This window comes from Lates calcarifer, linkage group LG19 (assembly GCF_001640805.2).
Source record: "Lates calcarifer isolate ASB-BC8 linkage group LG19, TLL_Latcal_v3, whole genome shotgun sequence".
NCBI lineage: Eukaryota > Metazoa > Chordata > Actinopteri > Centropomidae > Lates > Lates calcarifer.
In genome coordinates, this window is record NC_066851.1 from 12338507 (window position 1) to 12358508 (window position 20002).

The 20002-nt window shown below is 38.8% G+C and overlaps 1 protein-coding gene across 1 annotated transcript in view; it reads right to left on the reverse strand.

The window, feature by feature from the left end:
• The window catches only part of ltk (leukocyte receptor tyrosine kinase), a 92600-nt gene that overhangs the window by 30827 nt on the left and 41771 nt on the right, over positions 1 to 20002 (reverse strand). Inside the window, 3 exon segments of the mRNA XM_018683957.2 lie at positions 2161 to 2389; positions 2676 to 2825; positions 4202 to 4297. Of these exon segments, the coding sequence (XP_018539473.1) occupies positions 2161 to 2389; positions 2676 to 2825; positions 4202 to 4297 (475 nt within the window).

Consider the following 20002-nt stretch of genomic DNA (forward strand, 5'->3'; position numbering starts at 1 on the left):
CTAACATGGTTAATAACATTAGCTAATGTCATTAGCAAATTGAAAAAGGAAAAAGGTTACGATGCAAGTCAGTTGCAATTCTCCAAACCAGATGTTGTTTATCATGACATTCATGTTTTACTGTGTCAAGGTCTTTTTGCTGTTTTATATATTTTCCATGCTTATAACAGAGAAAAGAAAAGTTTGCCTCTGCACTTATCTGTTTAGAAAGCTGAGAAAACTCATGGTTATCTAGGTTAGATTCCACTTATTTTTAAAATATTTTCAAGTTCCCTTCAAATCCACTGGAACGAATTAGACAAAGATGTCTCTCAGGGCCAAAGTATTTGTAGCACTTGAAATGGAAAACCTGCAGGTTTATCCCTTTAGAAAATAGAGGAGCTGATATTATCAACGAGACGTCTTCTGAGGTCTTTCAATTGATCACCAATAAAATAAAATAAAAAATGAAAGTACATGTGAACATGTACTAGATTTGTTTACAAAGTATAATGCACATTATTGTCATACCAAGCTAGAAGACATAGTCATGGGAATTTGTGTCTCTGTTTGACAGACTACTTCAGACTACAGTCCGCTTGAACTGAAACTGATATTAAAACAAACACTGGGGCAGACTGGGATCTCAGTTACCTTGAGGACTTTTTACTGTAATCAAACATTTTGTTTACATAACCCTCATTTTTCACCTAAATGGATCCTGAAGGCCTTCCAAACACATTGAATACATTCTCTCTCATAAAAGACTTTCTGGCTCGTTTTGAAACCGGCAGATTGCAGCCTTCCTCTCGTACTGGAACCCTGCTATATATGGCATAGAAATATAACAGCACTGTGGCATGTACAGTATGTGCATCATCATGCATGTCAACAGCTAGAACAAACAAGCACTCATCAAAGCGTTTCTCCACTGCACTACTAAATAAAAGACCCACTGGAAAAAGATTTAAAACACAGTGTCTACTTGTTATGTCTTTGTTGTTTTTGGTCCCACCTGACACGTTTGATTTTTCACGCCACAAACTCATTGCCAGAGCTGGGCCATATGCAGCAGCTGTGCTCTTGCAATAGTGTGATCACAGCCTCCATCACAGTCCCCCTAAAGACGAGCCTTTTTTGTGACATTTAAATTTAATGCCACCTTGAATATGTGACGGCACCTTCACTAAGCCTTACTCCACACATTACAAATCCACCTCTCAGAGTCCATTTCTACTTCTTCTTAAAAAAAAAAAAAAAAAAAACAAAAAACAGGTTGTCACAGCATCAAATGTACTGATCATTCAATAGAGTGGGTGAGTGGTGCTCCACTACCAGAACCATATAGTAAAATGACAATGATACAAGCAATCTAGGAGCCATTTACAGAGCCAATAAGCCTCTGTTTTTCAGGAAAAATGTTTGAGTAGGACAGCTGCTGACTTCACGTGCAGGTGAAATGTCACCACACACACACACACACACCACGACAGTAAAAGATGTGTCACATCAGATGGGAACTGTGCTTTAAATAGAGAATGTTACTGGATCTAATCTACAGGTTAGTATGAGATGAATAAAAAGCCAAATAAATGAAACCACTGTCTGTGTGTGTCTCGTAATGGAATTGCTCAGTCCATTACTGCACAAACACTAACAAACTTATTGCATATGCCCGTCCATCCCTCTTCTGTCCTGACCAATTATATATAAATTCATTTCCTGAGCCTGCATCTTGAGACAAGAATGCTTTTAGCTGTTCTAAAGATGGCCGCACTTCAGCATTAGATCAATAGGAAATACCTGTCCCCGCTTCCCAAACAATACACAGAGGACTGCTGTCCCCTTACAGTCACAATTCTACAGTTTTTGTCCCACATGGCAGGCAAGAAAATTTTTCTCTCTATTTAACTTTAGTACCTCACAAGTAAAATGTATTAGTTTCTGTGCCCTTGCTCTGTCTGAAGGCCTGTGTCACCTTTCATTGCATCCCCCTTTTATTTATTTTACAGGCTTGACCTCAACTTGACAAGCACTTCGATCAGAGAGAAGATGCAGGGTTTTGCTTTTTGACACTAATTAAATGGACATGTTGTGCTGCAAATCATGAGTTTACAGAGAAATAAATAATTATTCTGCACAAACACCATTGCGAAAGCATGTCTTAGTGTGTCTACTGACCTCTGGTCATCTCGCTTCCTGTGGTTGAGGACCACAGAGTGAACAGCTGAATCTGAGAGAACTGGTTTGATCAGGAGCGTGAGATTCCCCAACCCTGGATGGGACTCGTACAGAGCCATCTGCAAGGTGCAGTGCCTGTCGCTTCCTGGCAAGACTGGGCTGGTTAGGTGGTAATCACATCTCCCAGAGGCCTCAGCAGCAGGGGAGGAGCTTAGGAGAAGAAAGTGCCCTGTTGTAATAAAAAGACAGTTGATAGTTTCATAACAGCCTGCTGTCACTCCCATAAGTAATTTGACAAATGCTTTAACTTTAGGACAAATGTCACAAAATGACTTTGCAGTAGGATACATCAAAAACCAATTCAAAATAAATGTCAAGGGAAAAGCGTTCATTCAAAAAATAAAGAAAATGATCCATCGCTGGGTTTTCTACTCTCTTAATATGTTTCAAAGAAGAAGAAAGCGTGGGCAGTTTCCTGAAGCTCTCATTTATTTTCTCCTCAGTGAGTCTCTTACCATCAGAGCTTCCCTCTGAGTGGTCGGTCTCAGGCATCAACCCGACCTGTGCACTTTCTGGTTGCCGTGGAGACACCACTGACCAGTCACTTTGGTCGCTATGATTTGATAAAGTCCAGAGGCACAGTGACTCAAAATCACAGGAGGTAACTGCAAGACAGAAAAACGATAGTGAAGCCTTAAACTCTGTGTCTGTTGGAAGTGGGGATTTTGTTGAACACTTCGTCTGCAACCCAAAGGTTCACATGGTAAAAGTTGCTAAAACAATGCATATATCCTTAACTTTCATTCAGTATATTAACAAAGTCTTTTGATCAAATGTTTGCTGTAAAATGTTTTGATTTACTAAAACACAATAATTAAACAAAATTAATTTTCAGAACCAACTAGTCAATATCACTTTGCAGAGAACAAACAGCATCTGTGATTCCCCCATAAAATGAGCCAAAACTGATTTTTATGATTGCCAGAGTAGGGATGGCTTAGTACGCCACTTTGGGATCACAAGAAAATCATTTAATGATCTCAACATAACAAGTTATTTTAGTCAGAACACAACATGCTGAAATTAAGTAAATACACGAGGCCACTCACCAAGGCTGCAAAATCCTCTGAATTCACAATTTTAACCAAAAAACTTAACATTTTCTGGATACAGAGCTGCATTAAAATACATGGAGTATAGTGATAAACAGTTATGAGATACAGTACATGTGCCAGATGCTTTCTATTTCAGTATGAAAAATGTTAAAAAATATCCCACCATAATGCTAAATAATGGTTTCAAAAATTCCTGGAGGTGCAGACAGATCACTTCCTTGGCTCATCATCTAAATTTCCACTAAATCTAATTGAAATTCAAAATGTGTTTAACAGCCAAACAGACAGACTCTTTGTAAATTTTGGGGGATTGTATGGGGGGCGCTGATGAACAGGATGAGAAAGGAGGAGGCGAGCGAGACGTCATGTGATGATGAGAGGAAACTGCCACTACAGCTAATGTGGCAAACAGCCACAGGAATCCCTCTGGGGGTAAAGGACAGAAATACGAGGCACATTATTAATTTGTTATTCCTTTGAAACCTACTTTAATTTTTCTTTTGGTCATAAATCAACCAAAAATAGGCTTCCTTTGATCGCAAACGACCTAAAATGTGGCGGGTTGGCTCTTTTACTGCCAAACTATTTTCCTGGTGTCAGCATGCTGTTTGTGTGCTGCTTTGTTCTTCAGATCTCACAGAGCAATGCTGTTACACCTCGAGTCAAAACTTGCACCTGAAATTCAAAACAAGTAGTTTTCTGTTCCTTAAAGGTCAAGTTTCTCATAGTGGTTAATTAGCAACAGTAGTCACTGTTAACCTTGAAAGCAGATTTCATGTTTTCAGGAAAGCTGCATACTACTAAAGTCAGTCATTCAGGTCCGTACTTGCATGATGAAAGTAATGATAAGAATGACACAGATGATCATGGGACTACTTATATGGTGTTTGTGTGTGTCTGCGTTTCATGAAGCACACAGCTCTTACTTTGGCTGTCATCTTCTGAGTCCAGGTGATGAGAAAAGATCTGATCTGAGTGCTCCTCCTGAAATCTGTCCAAAAGGGCGTGACAGGTACAGTTAACTGAGGAGAGAGAGAGACAGAGAGAGCATTTACAGTACTTGTTTGGCTTATGAGGGCAAATCATACCCACAGTACATAGAGAACTTCCAGCTCCTAAACAATGCATTTCATTGTTCCTGATCACCCCAGTTGCCCTGTTTGAGTTGTAATTGCAGTTCCCTCGGGTCAGATTCATTGTGAAAACATGACAATGCTGTGGTTTTGTTGAAGAAACAAATAGGTGCCTGGGTGGTGCTCCAGCCAGAGCAACTTGGTTCAAAGGTTTATCAGAGGAGTGCTATACATGGCAAAGCCAATTATGGGAGATAGCAACAACAACAGCCTCCAGGTGATGGATAATTTGCCAATTCAAGCTGAGACATTTTGATTCAAAGTGTGACTGTGTCAGCAGCACTGTGATGGACGAGACTGTCCACCTGTAGCTTATTACAACCCATAGTTACATTTCATTGTTTGCTTCCCATGTGAAACAGACGTCCACATGGTTTGTTTTATCCTTGCCCATTCTGTAACCTTAATCACGTGTTTATTATTGTAACCATGATGATGAAGGTCCTCCATCTAACCAAGTAGTTTTTATGCCTTTACCTAACAAACCGTGTTGACAATTCCATAAACTAAACTGTTTATTAGTGTTGCCATGATGGTAAAGGTCTGATGTGCTTGCCACTGTTACACTCCCAGGGACAAGTTACCTGTATGACTGTTTAAGTTGGAGGACTTGCTGAATAGACTGCTGACTCTGCCTCTTCTCTAATAGGAGCTGGGATTGGCTCCAGTATGAAAAGATTTTAAAAGAAAACAAATCAAACAATTACTACCCTCCATCTCCTTCATTTTGGCTTTGAGGAGACCATAAAACCTGGATAGAACAAACTGGATTTCTGGCACAACTTCACCTACTAACACAGTGCGTAATACAAATGAAAGCAAGGGAAATACTTAATACTAAATACTAATATAAACCAACATTGTTTATTTACAGTGAGCCTTGAATACACAGAAATGATTAGGCTTAACTGTCAACAAACAGAATTCCCCCTGTTAGACAGTCAAGACAATTGAAATTCCTCCAGCGTGTTTGCCTGATGGCACTTTAGACAGCACATCTGTGTGACCAACCTTTCAGTTCATTAGCCATAGATGAGGCAATATGGAGGCAATTTACCATTTCCGTACTGTGGATGATTTGATGTCATTCATCATAAGAGCCTTTATCTTACCCTACTGTGACTTATTACACCAGAATAAAATCTATCAAATATTCTGTGGGATTTCTGATCATTTCATCTCCTACAAATCAAGATTTGCTTTTTCAGTTAATAATTCCTCCTCTAATGTATGAAAGCTGGGAGAGGCAGTAATTATACAGTGGTGGAAAAAAGTTTTTGGACACCCCATGCATTTGTGAAATATTGCATTAAGAATCACTCTAAGGTTTTCAAGTGCAATTTCATTTAGTACAGTCACAGCCAATATACATACATGAGAAATTTTGAGTATTGGGTCATTTTGGTACCAGTGATCCACTAATGAAGGTCATACTTTTTATTAGAAGACGCAATTTTTGTTGCCGTAGTTCGTGTCTATATAAAGCCAGCACATTTGAAAGTTCTTCAGAGACAAAAATGGCTAAAACAAGGAACCTAACACAGGAAACACGCCTGAAGATACAGATTCTCAGCCAGGAAGGGTACAGCTGCCACCAGATAGCCAGGAAGTGCAGATGCAGTCCTTCAGCAGTTGGATACATTCTGCAGAAATACAGATGACCCAACAGCTTCCACCTGCACTGTACATGGCCAACTTTCAGATCATGGCTTAAGGTCCTACAACGCTGTCAAGAAGCCCCTGACCAATGAGAGACAGAGGTTAGCCCGGCGTCATTGGGCCCAAGCACACAAGAACTGGACAGCCAGGAATTGGAAGAAGATTCTGTGGTCAGATGAGTCCAGTTTCCAACTTTATCCTCCTACTGATAATGTGAGGGTACGCAGAAGGCCAGGCGAAGCTTTATCTCCAGCATGTACAGTATCTACTGTCTATTGAACTCTGCCAAGTATTGTGCCATTCTTGAAAACCACATGCTCCCTTCTGCACGTACACTGTTCTATCGAGGTCAAAACTGGATGTTTCAACAAGATAATGCCTCTTGCTACACATCCAGGGCCAGCAGAACTTGGCTGCAGGAGCACTGTATCCAGGTCTTAGTCTTAGAGTGACCAGCTCAATCCCCAGACATGAGCCCCATTGAAGATCTGCAGTGGATTATCAAAAGGTCTGTTTCAAAGCGTAAACCAAAGAATTTAGAAGAATTAAAAGCAGAATGGGACAAGATTACCCCTCAACAGTGTGAAAGGCTAATGGGGAACATGCCAGCCAGGATTAGAGCTCTACTGTGTGCTAATGGCAGGACTACTAAAGGACTACAGTTTTGAACACATTCTCTGTTATTTGTTGACTTTGATACTGATAATGTTGAGAACTGACATACTGAAACTGTGAAGAATTGAGTTTTGTTAGTTTTTCTTGTAAACCATAAACAAAAAATATCATTTGTATTAGTTTGTGTCTGTCTAATGCAGCCACACCTTTTGAAACACAAAAAAGATTTTATTTTATTTTTTTTAAATTTCATAATAATATTTGAGATTGTGTAAAATTTTAAGGGTGTCCAAACACTTTTTTGCACCACTGTAGACTGTCCTGAAGAGACACTAGAACTGAGCATTAATCAATGATATGAGCAGTAAGAGAGGGGCTCTGTTCGTGAAGGTGCGGGATCTATCATTAAGTATCATGTCTTGTTGAAGACACATGCACATGTGCATTACTAATGCAGCAATTTACACAGCATTGCTATTTTGTTAAACTACCATTGCCATTCAACTGACTCTGTGACTGATTCAAGTGACTCTGAGAATAGATAAATAATGGATGTATGAACCAGTTAACCCAGAAATAGAGCCACAAACAACCAAGAGACAGTCTTATTATGGAGAAAGTCTGGACACAGAGGATGGAGAATGACTGAGAGGGAGGGCACTTTACACGTGACATGACATTCAACATACTAACAAGCGTGACCACCAGAATAATGATGCGAGATGATCAAATCTCAGTGGGTCATCGCAACTTAACCCCTGCAGTGGCCTCTGAACAGTGACATTGCTGTTCTCTGATGCCCGTAAGGCAAGGTCAAACAGGTCGAGCAGGACAAATCGAATTATGAAAAGGACAGTTTCTTAAAAGCAGTTAGTGATGATAATGACGGCAGGGTCGGGGGGGTTGTATAGTTGAAGGGCAGCTTTGCTATTCATCTGTAATTATGGAGTAAAAGCAGCTATGGACAGATTCCTGCCCACGGAAACCGGATAAATAGCCCAAAAAAGAGGGGGATTCATCCAAAAGAAAAAACATTTAACAGACTATTATTAACATAAAATGGCAGTTTTCTTTGGGAATCCCCCTAGATTTTTAAACTTCCTTGCATTTCCTCCAACTGTTCACTTTTTGCCTCGTCCAGTTTGGATTTTAAAAAATGAGGGAAAAAATCTGAAAAACATGAAGATGTTCTCTTTTATGAAAAAGAGGGAATGGGAAAAGAGTGAATGATCTGCCTCATCATTAGCCAGTGGAGTAGCTCGTTACTTTGATGACAATCCAGGACTGGCTGGCTGGGCTGTTAGTGTACCACAGGCTTTGAACAGAGTGGGACTTTTGAATGCTGTCAGTGCTGTAGAGAGCAAAGAAAGTCTTGGGTTAGTTTCCAAACGACAAAGACTGTATCAAGGTAGGCAGTGTTGCAGAGTCTGAGAGCTGCTGCTAGTTGTAGTTTAGTTAAGTTCAAGGCTGAGGGCTTTGTAGTGAAAGTTGCAGATCCTGAGCTGCTCAGGAAAGTCATTTCGTCTGATTTGCTGACAGAAAAGGCAGCAAACTAGCCCGGGCCAATTTACCTCTGATAGACCTGACCAATCTCCTCATCTCATCTCCTCTCCATGTCCCAGCTATCTCCCACCATCTCATCTTTCACTTTCTCCACCGGAGGGTTTGGTTCACACCACGGTGAAATGTGTGACAACAAAGAGATCTGGACCTGTTTACAAAGCTGTCTGGAAAATTGCTGTGTGAATATTGGCCGATTGTCAGGTCAAATAACACTTAAACACTGCAGCTTCAGACCTTCAGAAGGTCTCACATCAGAATTCTGATGACATGGCCATGCATTTTACACTTTTATCTGATGCTGTATTTACTGAGAGCATGCTATTTTTGCATCAGCTACAGCACTTATAAGCACTTATAAAATAAATCAGATTCGCTTTTCCTCTGCTTATGAAAGCAGCATGTTGCAAATAGTATTTGACTAAAAAACGAGACCAAGAGTTTACAACCATGCTAGCAGCTCCATGAGGCTGCACAAAATGCTAACATCAACATGTTAACATACTTACAGTAACAATGCAAACAAGCTGATGTTTAGCAGGCATAATTTTTACCCCGTTCACCATTTAGTAATTTGCACAAAACTCAAAGCACTGTATAGTTGAGGCTGACAGGAATATCATTAGTTTTGAAGGTATCAAAGTATCATGCAAATTAAAATTCTGACCTGATGAATGTGTTGTAGTAAATGTGGCTAATGTAGCCTTGAACTGCTAGCATGTATCTTCCTTTAAGTTACCCTTTAAGGGATCATTAAAGTGATTACAATCCATCCTGAGGGAGTGTTTGCAACAAACTCTTTAGGATGTTGATTAGGTACATTTAGATATTTCAGCCTGGACCAAAGTGGTGGAGAGACAAACAGGCCAACATCAGTGAAGTCATGCTGCTAAACACAAGATGGAGACTATTGTGTGATTAACACCCAATGAAGTTAATCTCTGCCTCTTTTATGACAGCACTGCAGATCACGTCTGGAAACATTTTGACATGATGAGGAATGCTGCTGGCTTTTGTACCTGGAGAAAGCATTAAAATGCAGAACAGATACAGAACATTTTCAAGGGCGATACGGAAGCCCAAAAGGCCAAGAATCCATCTCCATGTTCTGTGTGCTGAGTCATCATGTGCTGATAGTGAGGCTTCATCTCTCTCCAACTGCTTAACAAAGTCCTGATCCCCTCAAATCCCTCATTCCCTCATGGTCTTATCCCTTATTTCCACCGGGAAGACACGTGAAGACAGCTGAACCAATATAAAGAGAGCCATCATCTTAAACATCCAATGACAACTCTGCAGCGTCGAGTGTGAAGACAGATGGAGGTTTAGAGGAAGATTCACTGACAAGGAAGAAAAAGACAGACGGCACCGAAGCACATGCACAACACACATTATACACAAGCATGTACACAAGCACAGAGAAGTTCTCCTGAGAGGTTCACATGTTCAATTCACACGGGGTGGGATCAGGAAACATGGCCACAAACACCACCTGTCATCCAACTGTCATTTTCATCTGTGTGACATCAGCATAAAAACGCGGTCTTGATGGTCAATTCTCTTCAAAACGTAATATTAACATGTTAAGTTTAGGTTGTATCATTTCACAAAAACATGATTGTTGTGAGTAAATGTTAGTTACAGTTGTGCCCTGGAGCATTTAGCAAAAACAGGCACTCTTTTGCTGAATCCACCCTAATAAAAGTCCAGGCTTATATTGTGAATAGTTTACCCCTGTCCTTGTTAACATAGTTATTGAGTGTGTTTGAGCCTTTTTAATTGCTTGCAAGTGTGCGGTTATGAGCACATTCAAGTGTGTCTCAGAACTTTCTGCTTCATTTATGAGGGTGTCTGAGAAACAAAAAACAAAAAACAAAAAAAACAAAAAACAAAAAAAGAGCAAAACACTGAAATGAAACAAAACTCTCACCCACAAAACATTGGCTCTCCTCAGAGAGGAGTCAACTTTTGCACTCACTCCTCAGCAGAGAGTACAGCGTGATCAAAGCATAGTCTCAGACATAAAAAGGTGGTTTTTAATGTTGTCTGTCACTAAACTAAATCCTAAGCAGAACTTTGCAAAGCTCTCAGAGACATATAGTCAATCAGATGTCTGGAAATTGGCCGGGGAAGCTTCTAACTCAACAACAAGTGGTTACAAAGGATGAGGAGGCAGTGTTTTCGTAGGAGACAGATGGTGCAACAGTGACGTAAAACTGACTGTAAAATTACAACATTAGCCAGCGCTCCCATCCATCGTTGCCATTTACCAGGGCTATTGAGGTAAGAGGAGTACGTACATGGGTAGATGTTGCACTTTTATATGCAGTGAATCATTCACAAATTGTTTTCAGTGGAGCACACTGTAAAGAGAGACAGACACAGAGAAGGCACCACAGGGAGATAACGACACCACAGAGGTTCAGCGACCCCGCCATGTTTGCCCACAGCCAGAGGACATGCATTAGCTAAACAGGCCACAGCCAGCACAAGCTTAACACACAGCACATGACATTTTATACACAGTTATTTTCATGGACAGCTCATCCTCCAGGGTGGAATACTTACAGTATCTTTGACAATATGTCTGCACAGTATAACCACTTACTTATGAGTCATGCTGGTGTTTCAGGGTGTTATTTGTCTGGCACTGTGTCAGTAAATCATCAGAGAGGTGAGAGAGTCCTAAGGAAAATATAAGAGCATCTGAGGGAACTCAGAACAAAGCTTTTTATATTAAATAAAGGAGAAGTATAGGAGAACAAGAAAATTAGAGGGACATTTGGAAACAGGGAGCTAGTCTGGCTCAGTGAAAAGGTAACAGTAACAGCAGGTAACTATTCTCCAGGTAGACACTACTAATAGTCATATAAAACTTTGTCTTTTTGTATTCATACATTTTTTGAAATAAACAAAAAAGTCTTCACAACACTGCCCTTCTGAACAACACATGGGCAAGAGCAGGACGACATCGTTTGTCTGTGCCTATTCTGTTACAGATCATCAAACAACTTGGGTAGGCCCAGGGAAAGATTGTGGTCTAGGTTAAAATTATTACTTTGTTAAGGTTAGGGGATCTTCCTTGTCAAGGTTACGATAATAACCACATGGTTAAGGTCTCAGGGGTCACAATTTAAAGAAACCCACGCTGACTTGCAGCAGGAAACAGTAAACAAACAGCAGTCTCCCGTGTTGAAGTCAGACATTTCAGTGACCCATCCCTCCAACCCCTGACCTCCTCTCTCTGTGGACTTGGCGAGGGTTTTATCACTTGAACATAAACATATGTTGTTTTGGGGCACTTTTTGTCACAAATTGCAGATCTTGTTAACATTGCACAGAGTGATGCCAGTCGTTTCCCTTCTTCCCAGTCTTTATGTCAAGCTCAGCTTAGTCTTACCATGCGAACATAAGAGTAGTATCACTCTCCTCTCAACTGTCGGAACAAAAGCCAACAAATCTACTTAAAAATGTATCAAACTATTATAATTATATAATTAATATACAGCCCAGTGTTACACATGATGTTTTGCAGTGTAATAAAGCAGAACACACTGATCTTGCTTTAATTAAATTAAAGAATATGATTTCCAACATATGTTTGGCAGAGAGAGGAAAATGAAAGAAAAAATTAACCCTCATTACTCTCATCTCTTTAAAGACAGTTCTCACAGTGACACAGTCTGGATAATTAAACTTAGGAAATGACACTGCTAGACACTAGCCTCACGTTATCTTTCACTTTAAAAGCAATTTAAAATTTATGTCTGTTTCCATGTTCTTGTAACAGGACTGTGAGTTTGTTTCTAGGTTCAGAAACAAGGATGACGTGGGTAATTTCTTTTGAGAACAACTGTGTTTCATCCATACTAGCCCAGTTATAATAAATTCAGTTTGAATTTCCATTTAATGGTGGCACATCACATTGGGAAAGAAATCTAAGTAGTGTGGTTTTGTGCCTGAAGTATTGCCAATTTAACTTTAAAACCAGAGTATCGTGTGGTTCAGTTCCTTAAAAAGAAATTTAAAATAAATCCTCTTTTTCCCCTGAAATCCACCAACTGTAGCCAACACTGTTTTCTATGACCTACCATGACAGGTACACACTTCATACTGAGACAGACTTATTTTGAAGAGGAGACACTCATTTGGAGCCCAAAATTCTTAGTGTTGGTATTTGTCACTTTTTCTGTATGTAAATTGTTTCTGTTACAATCTGGGGCTGCAACTAATACTTATATTAATTATCAATTAATCTGCAGATACTTTTCTCAATTAAGTAATAGTACTGTTCATAAATGTCTGAAAAATTGAGAAAATGGTTTCTCAAAGTCCAAGGTGATGTCTTTGCTGTCTTCATCTGAACAATAGTGTAAGTCCAAATTTTACATTTACAAATATGTCTTTTTTACAAATATGTGTCTTTTATGCTGTAATAATAATACAGCCTAAATCGAATTTTCTCTCCAGGATCAATAAAGTTTCACAATGCTCTAATTTAATTATTTTCCATGCATACTGCAAGTTATTTAGTATAAGTGAGTTAGTTTCTTATTGGATTCAATACCAGATGTTACAAAAAGACCAAGAATAAAAAGAGAAAAACAGGCTTAATGAACCAGGTAAACTTTTAAACATTTTCCAATTTTGTTTTGCATTCAGCATTAAAAAAAAATCACAACATACAACATTCTCTATCCTTGGACCAGGGTTTCTCAAACTTCGTGTCAGGGCCCCATGTGGGGCCAATTGATAAGCAGACAGGGTACTATAAATATTAAAATTGTTTTTTTTTAAGTCTTAGTCTGTCACTATTGTCATATATTAAACTTAGATGTCCCTTCATGCACTTGAAAATCAAACAGACATCCCAACACTCTTAACTCCTGGGTTTATGATGATTTTGGGGCCTAAAAATTGAGAACTTTTTCTAACTTTCTTCAGTTTTTTAATCGTGGTCAGACCCACAATGTGTAGCTCAAAGCATGTTAATCTTCCTCCCTGAAGGGAATAGCTTGTTTATACTAGTGTTTGATATATCATCACTCAGACACGATTCATATGAGGGAGCTCCAACAGTAAAAAAAAAATATTAGTGTAATCATTTCAGTTCAGGGTTTATTTTTTCAAATGCACTGTGTGGCCATTTAAAGCTAAACTTTAAACATACTGTTGTTGCATTGCATGTTCCAGCTCTCATCTGCCCATCAAACACTGCAAAGCACATTTCTGCTCTTGTCTGTGCTCAGAGGCCCATCCAAAAAAAGCAAACACCAAATATCACCTCCCAAAAACCTCATCTATTAAACTCCAGACACACACACACATATTTGGAAACCATTTGTACATACCAACATGACTCTGAACCATAACTCTTTTCTCTTCTCTAATTTTTATGTCAATCATCTATGAGGTCATCAGAAAACAGAGGTATTAGGCATGTAGAGGCAAACGCAAAACTCTCTTAAGACCCTCAAATCGACCTTAATGTGCTCAGAAGATTAATGTGGGCTGATAAACGCATAAACATTTAGGCAACTTGGGAACAATTGCTGACAGCCTTTATTACTACTGGAAAATTTAAGCAAATCTTCAGCCTTTACTCAGATTTATGATACTGCTGACTCAAATGTATCGATGCACAAACTTCAAAAAAGCAATGAGTGTAGGAAAAATACAGCTCAATCATCTATTGAAAACATATAGAGTTTCACTGCAGGTCCTTGTCAGGTAAACAAAACCATAATGGAGTTCGTTTTATGCCTTTGCACAAAACAACAAGTGCTCTCTTTTCTTGTGAAGACAGTCCCAGAAACCCAGAATTATCAGAGAAAATGTAAACGCACAAAAACGTCACATGCTCCAAGTTGCAGGATAAAAGCAATATAAAAGAAAAACATTCCATCGGCAGAGATTCCTCACTTCTGTCAAGTTTTATTTTTCCCTCTGCTCATTTCCCACTCTGGGCCACTCTTACAGAACGCCTACATTTATATCCCACACAGTCAGACAGGCTGGCTAAAGGAATGTGCAGAGCTTTTTATGAAACCTAAAGTCTGTAACAACAATTTTGGATGTCACACTGTGTTCAGGTGAAGACATACAACAACTTTAAAACTTTAAGCACTTCAGACAGAAACAGTTTTGAACTAACAAAAATTGATGTGGAAAAAAGACCAACTATGTTCACTGGATCTAATTCAGCTGCTACATAGAAAAAAGGTGATGAAAGTGAACTGGTGATAAATGGAGCAGCTCCCTGAAGAAACAGTAAAAAATGAAATTAAATTCTTCTTATTATTGAAAATAAAAACTGTCCTCTTACTGGACATTTCAAAACACTTTGTTCTAATAACACTCCCTTGTTCTTTGACAAGAAAGACTTAAAATAGATTTTCAGCTGGGAATCATTTTTTCACAGTTTTCAGCGGTGGGGTGGGGGGGTCTCAATATGACAACCATGAGACAAGCAGAATGAAAAACAGCCACAGAAAAAACAAATACGTATATGAAGCTTTTAACTACAATTTCACATTAATGCAATCGTCTAATAGCTTCACAGGTATAGGCTACATCATTAGCTAGTTCAAGTGAATAAAGAGCATGAGAATATCTTCTCCTCTCATTCATAAATGGACACTACACTAGTCCATTAATTCACACTCCATCCATTAAGTTACATCAAGCAGAGCCAACGAGCAAACAGGAGGTTCTTTTGTACTGGTGCAAAATTAAGAAAAAGATATTTCTTCACATCCATCAGCTAAGTGTCTGCGTAACTGAGGCCAAGAGGTTCATCCCCATCTAGAAAGGAGGCTCAATTATATCTAGAGAATGTATCGTATATACTATCAAAACATGTGCATCTTTGCTGAGATGCTTCAATGTCTCTATGCGTCCAGACACACTTCTGAAGACCCATTCATGTGCAGTGAATCAGGCTTTTGGTATTTCCAAAAGAATTAAGTCCAATAACTCAATTTATGATTTAATTGGTTGCAGCTTGGCTTTAGTTAGCTGGTATGTCGTACCGGTTTGCAGTTTCTTCTCAGATGCTCCCTTTTTCAACATAAACGCACTGACTCTTAGACACATCATGCCTGTTTTCCACTTTCTCTGACAACTGGATGTGAATACAATAAGCATTTTAACTCAAGGTGCCTTGGGACGAGTTAACTGACATGGGAACAGAGCATGTGATTTTGATGATAAGCACACAGACTGAAAGCTTGGAGTGATGGTGATGGTGAAAAGCTTTCACTGCATTAACATGATGTGTTTTTGCTACACATTCTTCATATGTGTTTATAAATGTCAAGCTCGGGCAGAAAAGACCTTTACTGACACAAATGTAATGTAGAAGAACAGAATGTAATTATGGCAAAATCTGTACATTGTGCTGTGGTTAAATGTACAATCTGCGCTCCATCCATCCATCCATTATCTATACCACTTATCCGTTAAGGGTCATGGGGGGGCTGGAGCCTATCTCAGCTGTCATTGGCCGAGAGGCAGGGTAGACCTTGTACGGATCGCCAGTCCATCACAGAGCCAATACATACAGACAAACTACCATTCACACTCACAATCACATCTACGGGCAATTTAGAGTTATCAATTAACCTAAACTGCATGTCTTGGGACAGTGGGAGGAAGCCGGAGTACCGGAGAGAACCCACACAAGTACATGGAAAACAAGCAAACTCCATCTGCGATCCAAATAAGAGTCACCTCGCTGCCATAAAACAAAAGTGGTTTCATTTTCAAACTGATAGACAGATTATTTTATAAAAGGGCTAGAAGTCAAAGTCTATGTTAGTATTATTTTATAATCCATCAGCAATGTTTAGATAAATAATGTTGTTTATGTAATGTAATGCTAATATTAAAGTAAAGCAGGGGTCAGTTTACTTTATCTGGAAAATTAAGCTGTTCTGGGTTTGACACAGCAAATGTATCCAGATAACTCTGTAAACCACCTTCTGTTCTCAGACACTGACAATAGTGGTTTGTCAAACCACTTCCAGTGGTCTGTAATTATATGTAATTAACCTATAAATTTGCCGGAGAAGAAACTCTCACAGCTGAGACAATACTCTCACACAGTTTTCTGTTTGGAGCAACAGTGGAAGTAGATCGCAGCAAAAAGCAGACAAGAAACTGAAACCAAACCTCTCAGGAAAAGTTGGACATTGTGCAAAATGTACTTATTTGTTTTGGGGTTTTTTTTTGCCGAGAGTTACATGAGAAGATTAACACAACTCCATTTTATTAGTAGTTTCAGCAGAAAGATAAAGGTAGCGTTTAGCAACTAAAGAAGCTGATATTTCCCTCAGGAGTTGGTGGAGACCAAAACAAAGCTAAAGGGAATGTGAATTTACTTAAATTCATCAGGTGGACACAAAGATGATTCTACATTAATGCTAATGCTGCTCTGTGTCTGCTGGAGCAGTAAATACTCAACTGTTTGCTAACACATTCACTGTATTAACTTAAAAGCAGATGATAAGTCAGTTGTGCTTAAAAAAAGAAAAAAGAATTAACTATAGTGACTGAAAATCAGAAAAGGGCATATGAACAAGTTTTGTAACATTATATTTATAATAGCTTGAACAAATGTGCACAAAATGCTAACATTTGTTGTTTCCCGAGGCAAAGAGAACCAACTTATTTTGTTGCTCATGCTGGAGGACTTGTTCGCCAAATTAACTTATCCAGATACTATGTGAATCTAGGCTCAGGTTTGCAGTATATGATTGAAAATACTCCAAAAGCAAGGATACTTGAATAGCCCTTACTTGAAACAGCAAGTCAATACATCCATTAAAAATAGCATTTATGCTGTATGTATTACTCAAATGATTTATAGTGTACATATTGGTACAGTGAGAGCACTGTGGTTGCCCTCACATCTGTCTAGATGAGGAGGTGGGTCTGAAAGGACTGAAGCAGCCCCTCTCATCTCCAGCCACAAAGTCCAACTCCCACTCGGTCCAAACAGGAATAGTGAGCTGACCTTCGTCCACTGAGATCAAACAGCAGCGTTTATGAAAAGTGGGCACATTCTTCACTCATAAGCTCTGTCTTTCAGTTCAGCACTGAGGCATAAATTAAGCCAGAACATCATTGTGACCAACCAGAGCAAGAGCCGTCTCCTCTATGACTCACTGCTTTGCTTTAGTGGACTTGAATGAGTGTCTGCTGCCCGGTGATTAAGGACTGATTCTTTCTGTCAGTGTGCTAAAGCAATGTTTCCCGCAATATGGAGAATATTTAAAACACAAGTTCAAAGATATTAAAATGCTTCCTGGTAACAAAATGGTGTTTGTCTGTTTGGTAGCACAACAACAGTCACCCTGTTTATAATTTCCTTAATAGACAGACACAGAGAATAACAGTCTGGGTTTGTCGCTTGTCTCTTGCTGCAACCTGCTCTTTCTCTACCACAGACTCAAAGATCTGTTCAGACTTATTCTTCTTCTGCTTAAATCTAAACCTTCTTTATTCTAACCAAGAGTCAGGACACATCTGTGTGACAGTGGAAATGCGGTCAATGCACGAAGGTCTTGTGAAAAATCAACATGTGACCTTGAATCCGTGACATCGGACACTCTGTTGTTGTGTTTTGTGCCTTTGCTTCCTATGACGGTGGCCTGTTTTCATTCAGCGACGTCAAGTCACTCCCAAGTTATTCATCACCATATGAAAGTCTGGGGCCCATGAAATGTGAAACATTTCACATCTAAAACCTTCATTCAACTCAGTGTCACATAAAAAAGAAAGAAAAAAAAACGTGGAAGACCGCTACACAGATGTTAGAAACTGAGCATGACAGAAACATTAATAACTGCATGACCCTCAGTTTCTGCTTTATGTATTATATCTTTTATATTTTAAATCACAAATTAGAGTTAAATATCAAATAACATTGCTGTTGGGAACTCTGCTTCATTAATTAGTCTTTTTGTGGCTGCCTCTGAGCATTAGTCTGGTTTTTAAAAGAGGAATGATTTTGTTCAAAACATTAAATAATTGGCACCACTTTATTCATGGTCCCACTATTTGTCATTTATTAGCAGTAGATGAACATGTAATAGATGTTTTATAACACACAATAATGTAGTTGTAAGCAGATTTAAATGTTTTTTAACGTATTTGCCAGTTATAACTCCTCCTCTTATGGGCTGCTGTGTGAACAGATTGTAGGTGACAACATAGTAAAACAGTTGTAATAATACAAAATACTTCTTCATAGTAATAAGTTATAATTTCTGGCAAATAATGCACATTAATAAACATTTTAAAATATGCTTATAGCTGTTAACAACTACTTTATAGTGTGTTAGAGTATAAACCACTTATTAGACAAACTAAATTGAATTAAAATTGATATAATTAAATTAAGTATGCAACTACTGTAGCAATTATTTTCATTATTGCTAAATCTGCAAATTGTGTTTTATCATTGTTTAACAAAAAAAAAGCAAACAGTCTAATAACTGAGGTGACATGAAAAATGCTTATTTTTCCTGCAGCTTTGGGGCTGAACTATCATTGTGAAGCTTGCTGCTGCACGTAGAGTAATAACACTGAAATATTATCATCCCACTGTTAAATAATTCTGGTAAATATGACCAGTCTTTAATACTAATCATCACCTGTGGATGTGGACACATTTTCCCACATGATGACTGCCTGGTTATTAAAACAAGCACATAATTCTCCAGTATTATCTCACTTCATCCCCAGAGACACTCACCCTCTCTGCATTTGACGTTCAATAAATCACAGGAAAAAATGCACTGCCTCTCGAGCCTCACAGAGCACAGTTTCGTTTCACCTGATGAAAACCAGCGTGATAGATCGGCACAATCTGTGCTCTCAAATATTTAAGATAATAGTCTCCCAAAAAAATGGCTTTGCAGCTCACTGCAATTTTATTGATAGAATCGGACTGGGAAGTCACGCTGTCTCATCATATATGGTCACTTTTTGGAGTTCTATCTATTTGTTCGGATAACTGTGATCTACAAAGGTCTGGAGCTTATTATCTGTACGGTCGTGACGCTTCAGGTGCCAAAAATTAATTTGCAAAACTCAACAGCACTGTCTATTTTCCAGAGTAAACACCCACAGGATTTTTGTCTGTGTTATTAGCTCTGGTGCTTTATGAGCAGACTGACGTGAGCGTGCACAAAACTCTACTAACACTCTGTTTTTTGTCTCTTTTGTTGACACATGATGTAGGGCCACAATTTAGAAAAATCTTTCAGCCAGCACAATATCTGTGTGTTAACTTTCATTATCACGTCGTAAATATGTGAGACAAAAGAAAACAGATGAATTTTTGATGCCATCTGAATCTTGTATCTGTAAAAAGTGTAAAGTCTGCCACACTCAAACTTTAAGCCTTTCACACACAGCTGTGTGAATGAAATTAGAGCTGAAACAATTGCAATCAATTAGTGGATCCACGGAGCATTAATCGCTGACTATTTTATTTATCGATTGGGTCATTTTTCAAGACAAAACTTCAACTTCTCTTGCTTCTCAAATGTGAAGCTTTGCTGCTCTGTAAATTCTGTGATAGTAAATTGAATCTCATTGGTATTTGGACTGTTTTGGACAAAACATTTAAGGACGTCACTGTGGGCTCTTAGAAACTGTGATGGATGCTTTTGACTTTTTTCTGACATTTTACAGACTAAAATAATCAACAGTTTAATAAATAATTACAAAGTTAGTTGCAGCCCTAAATGA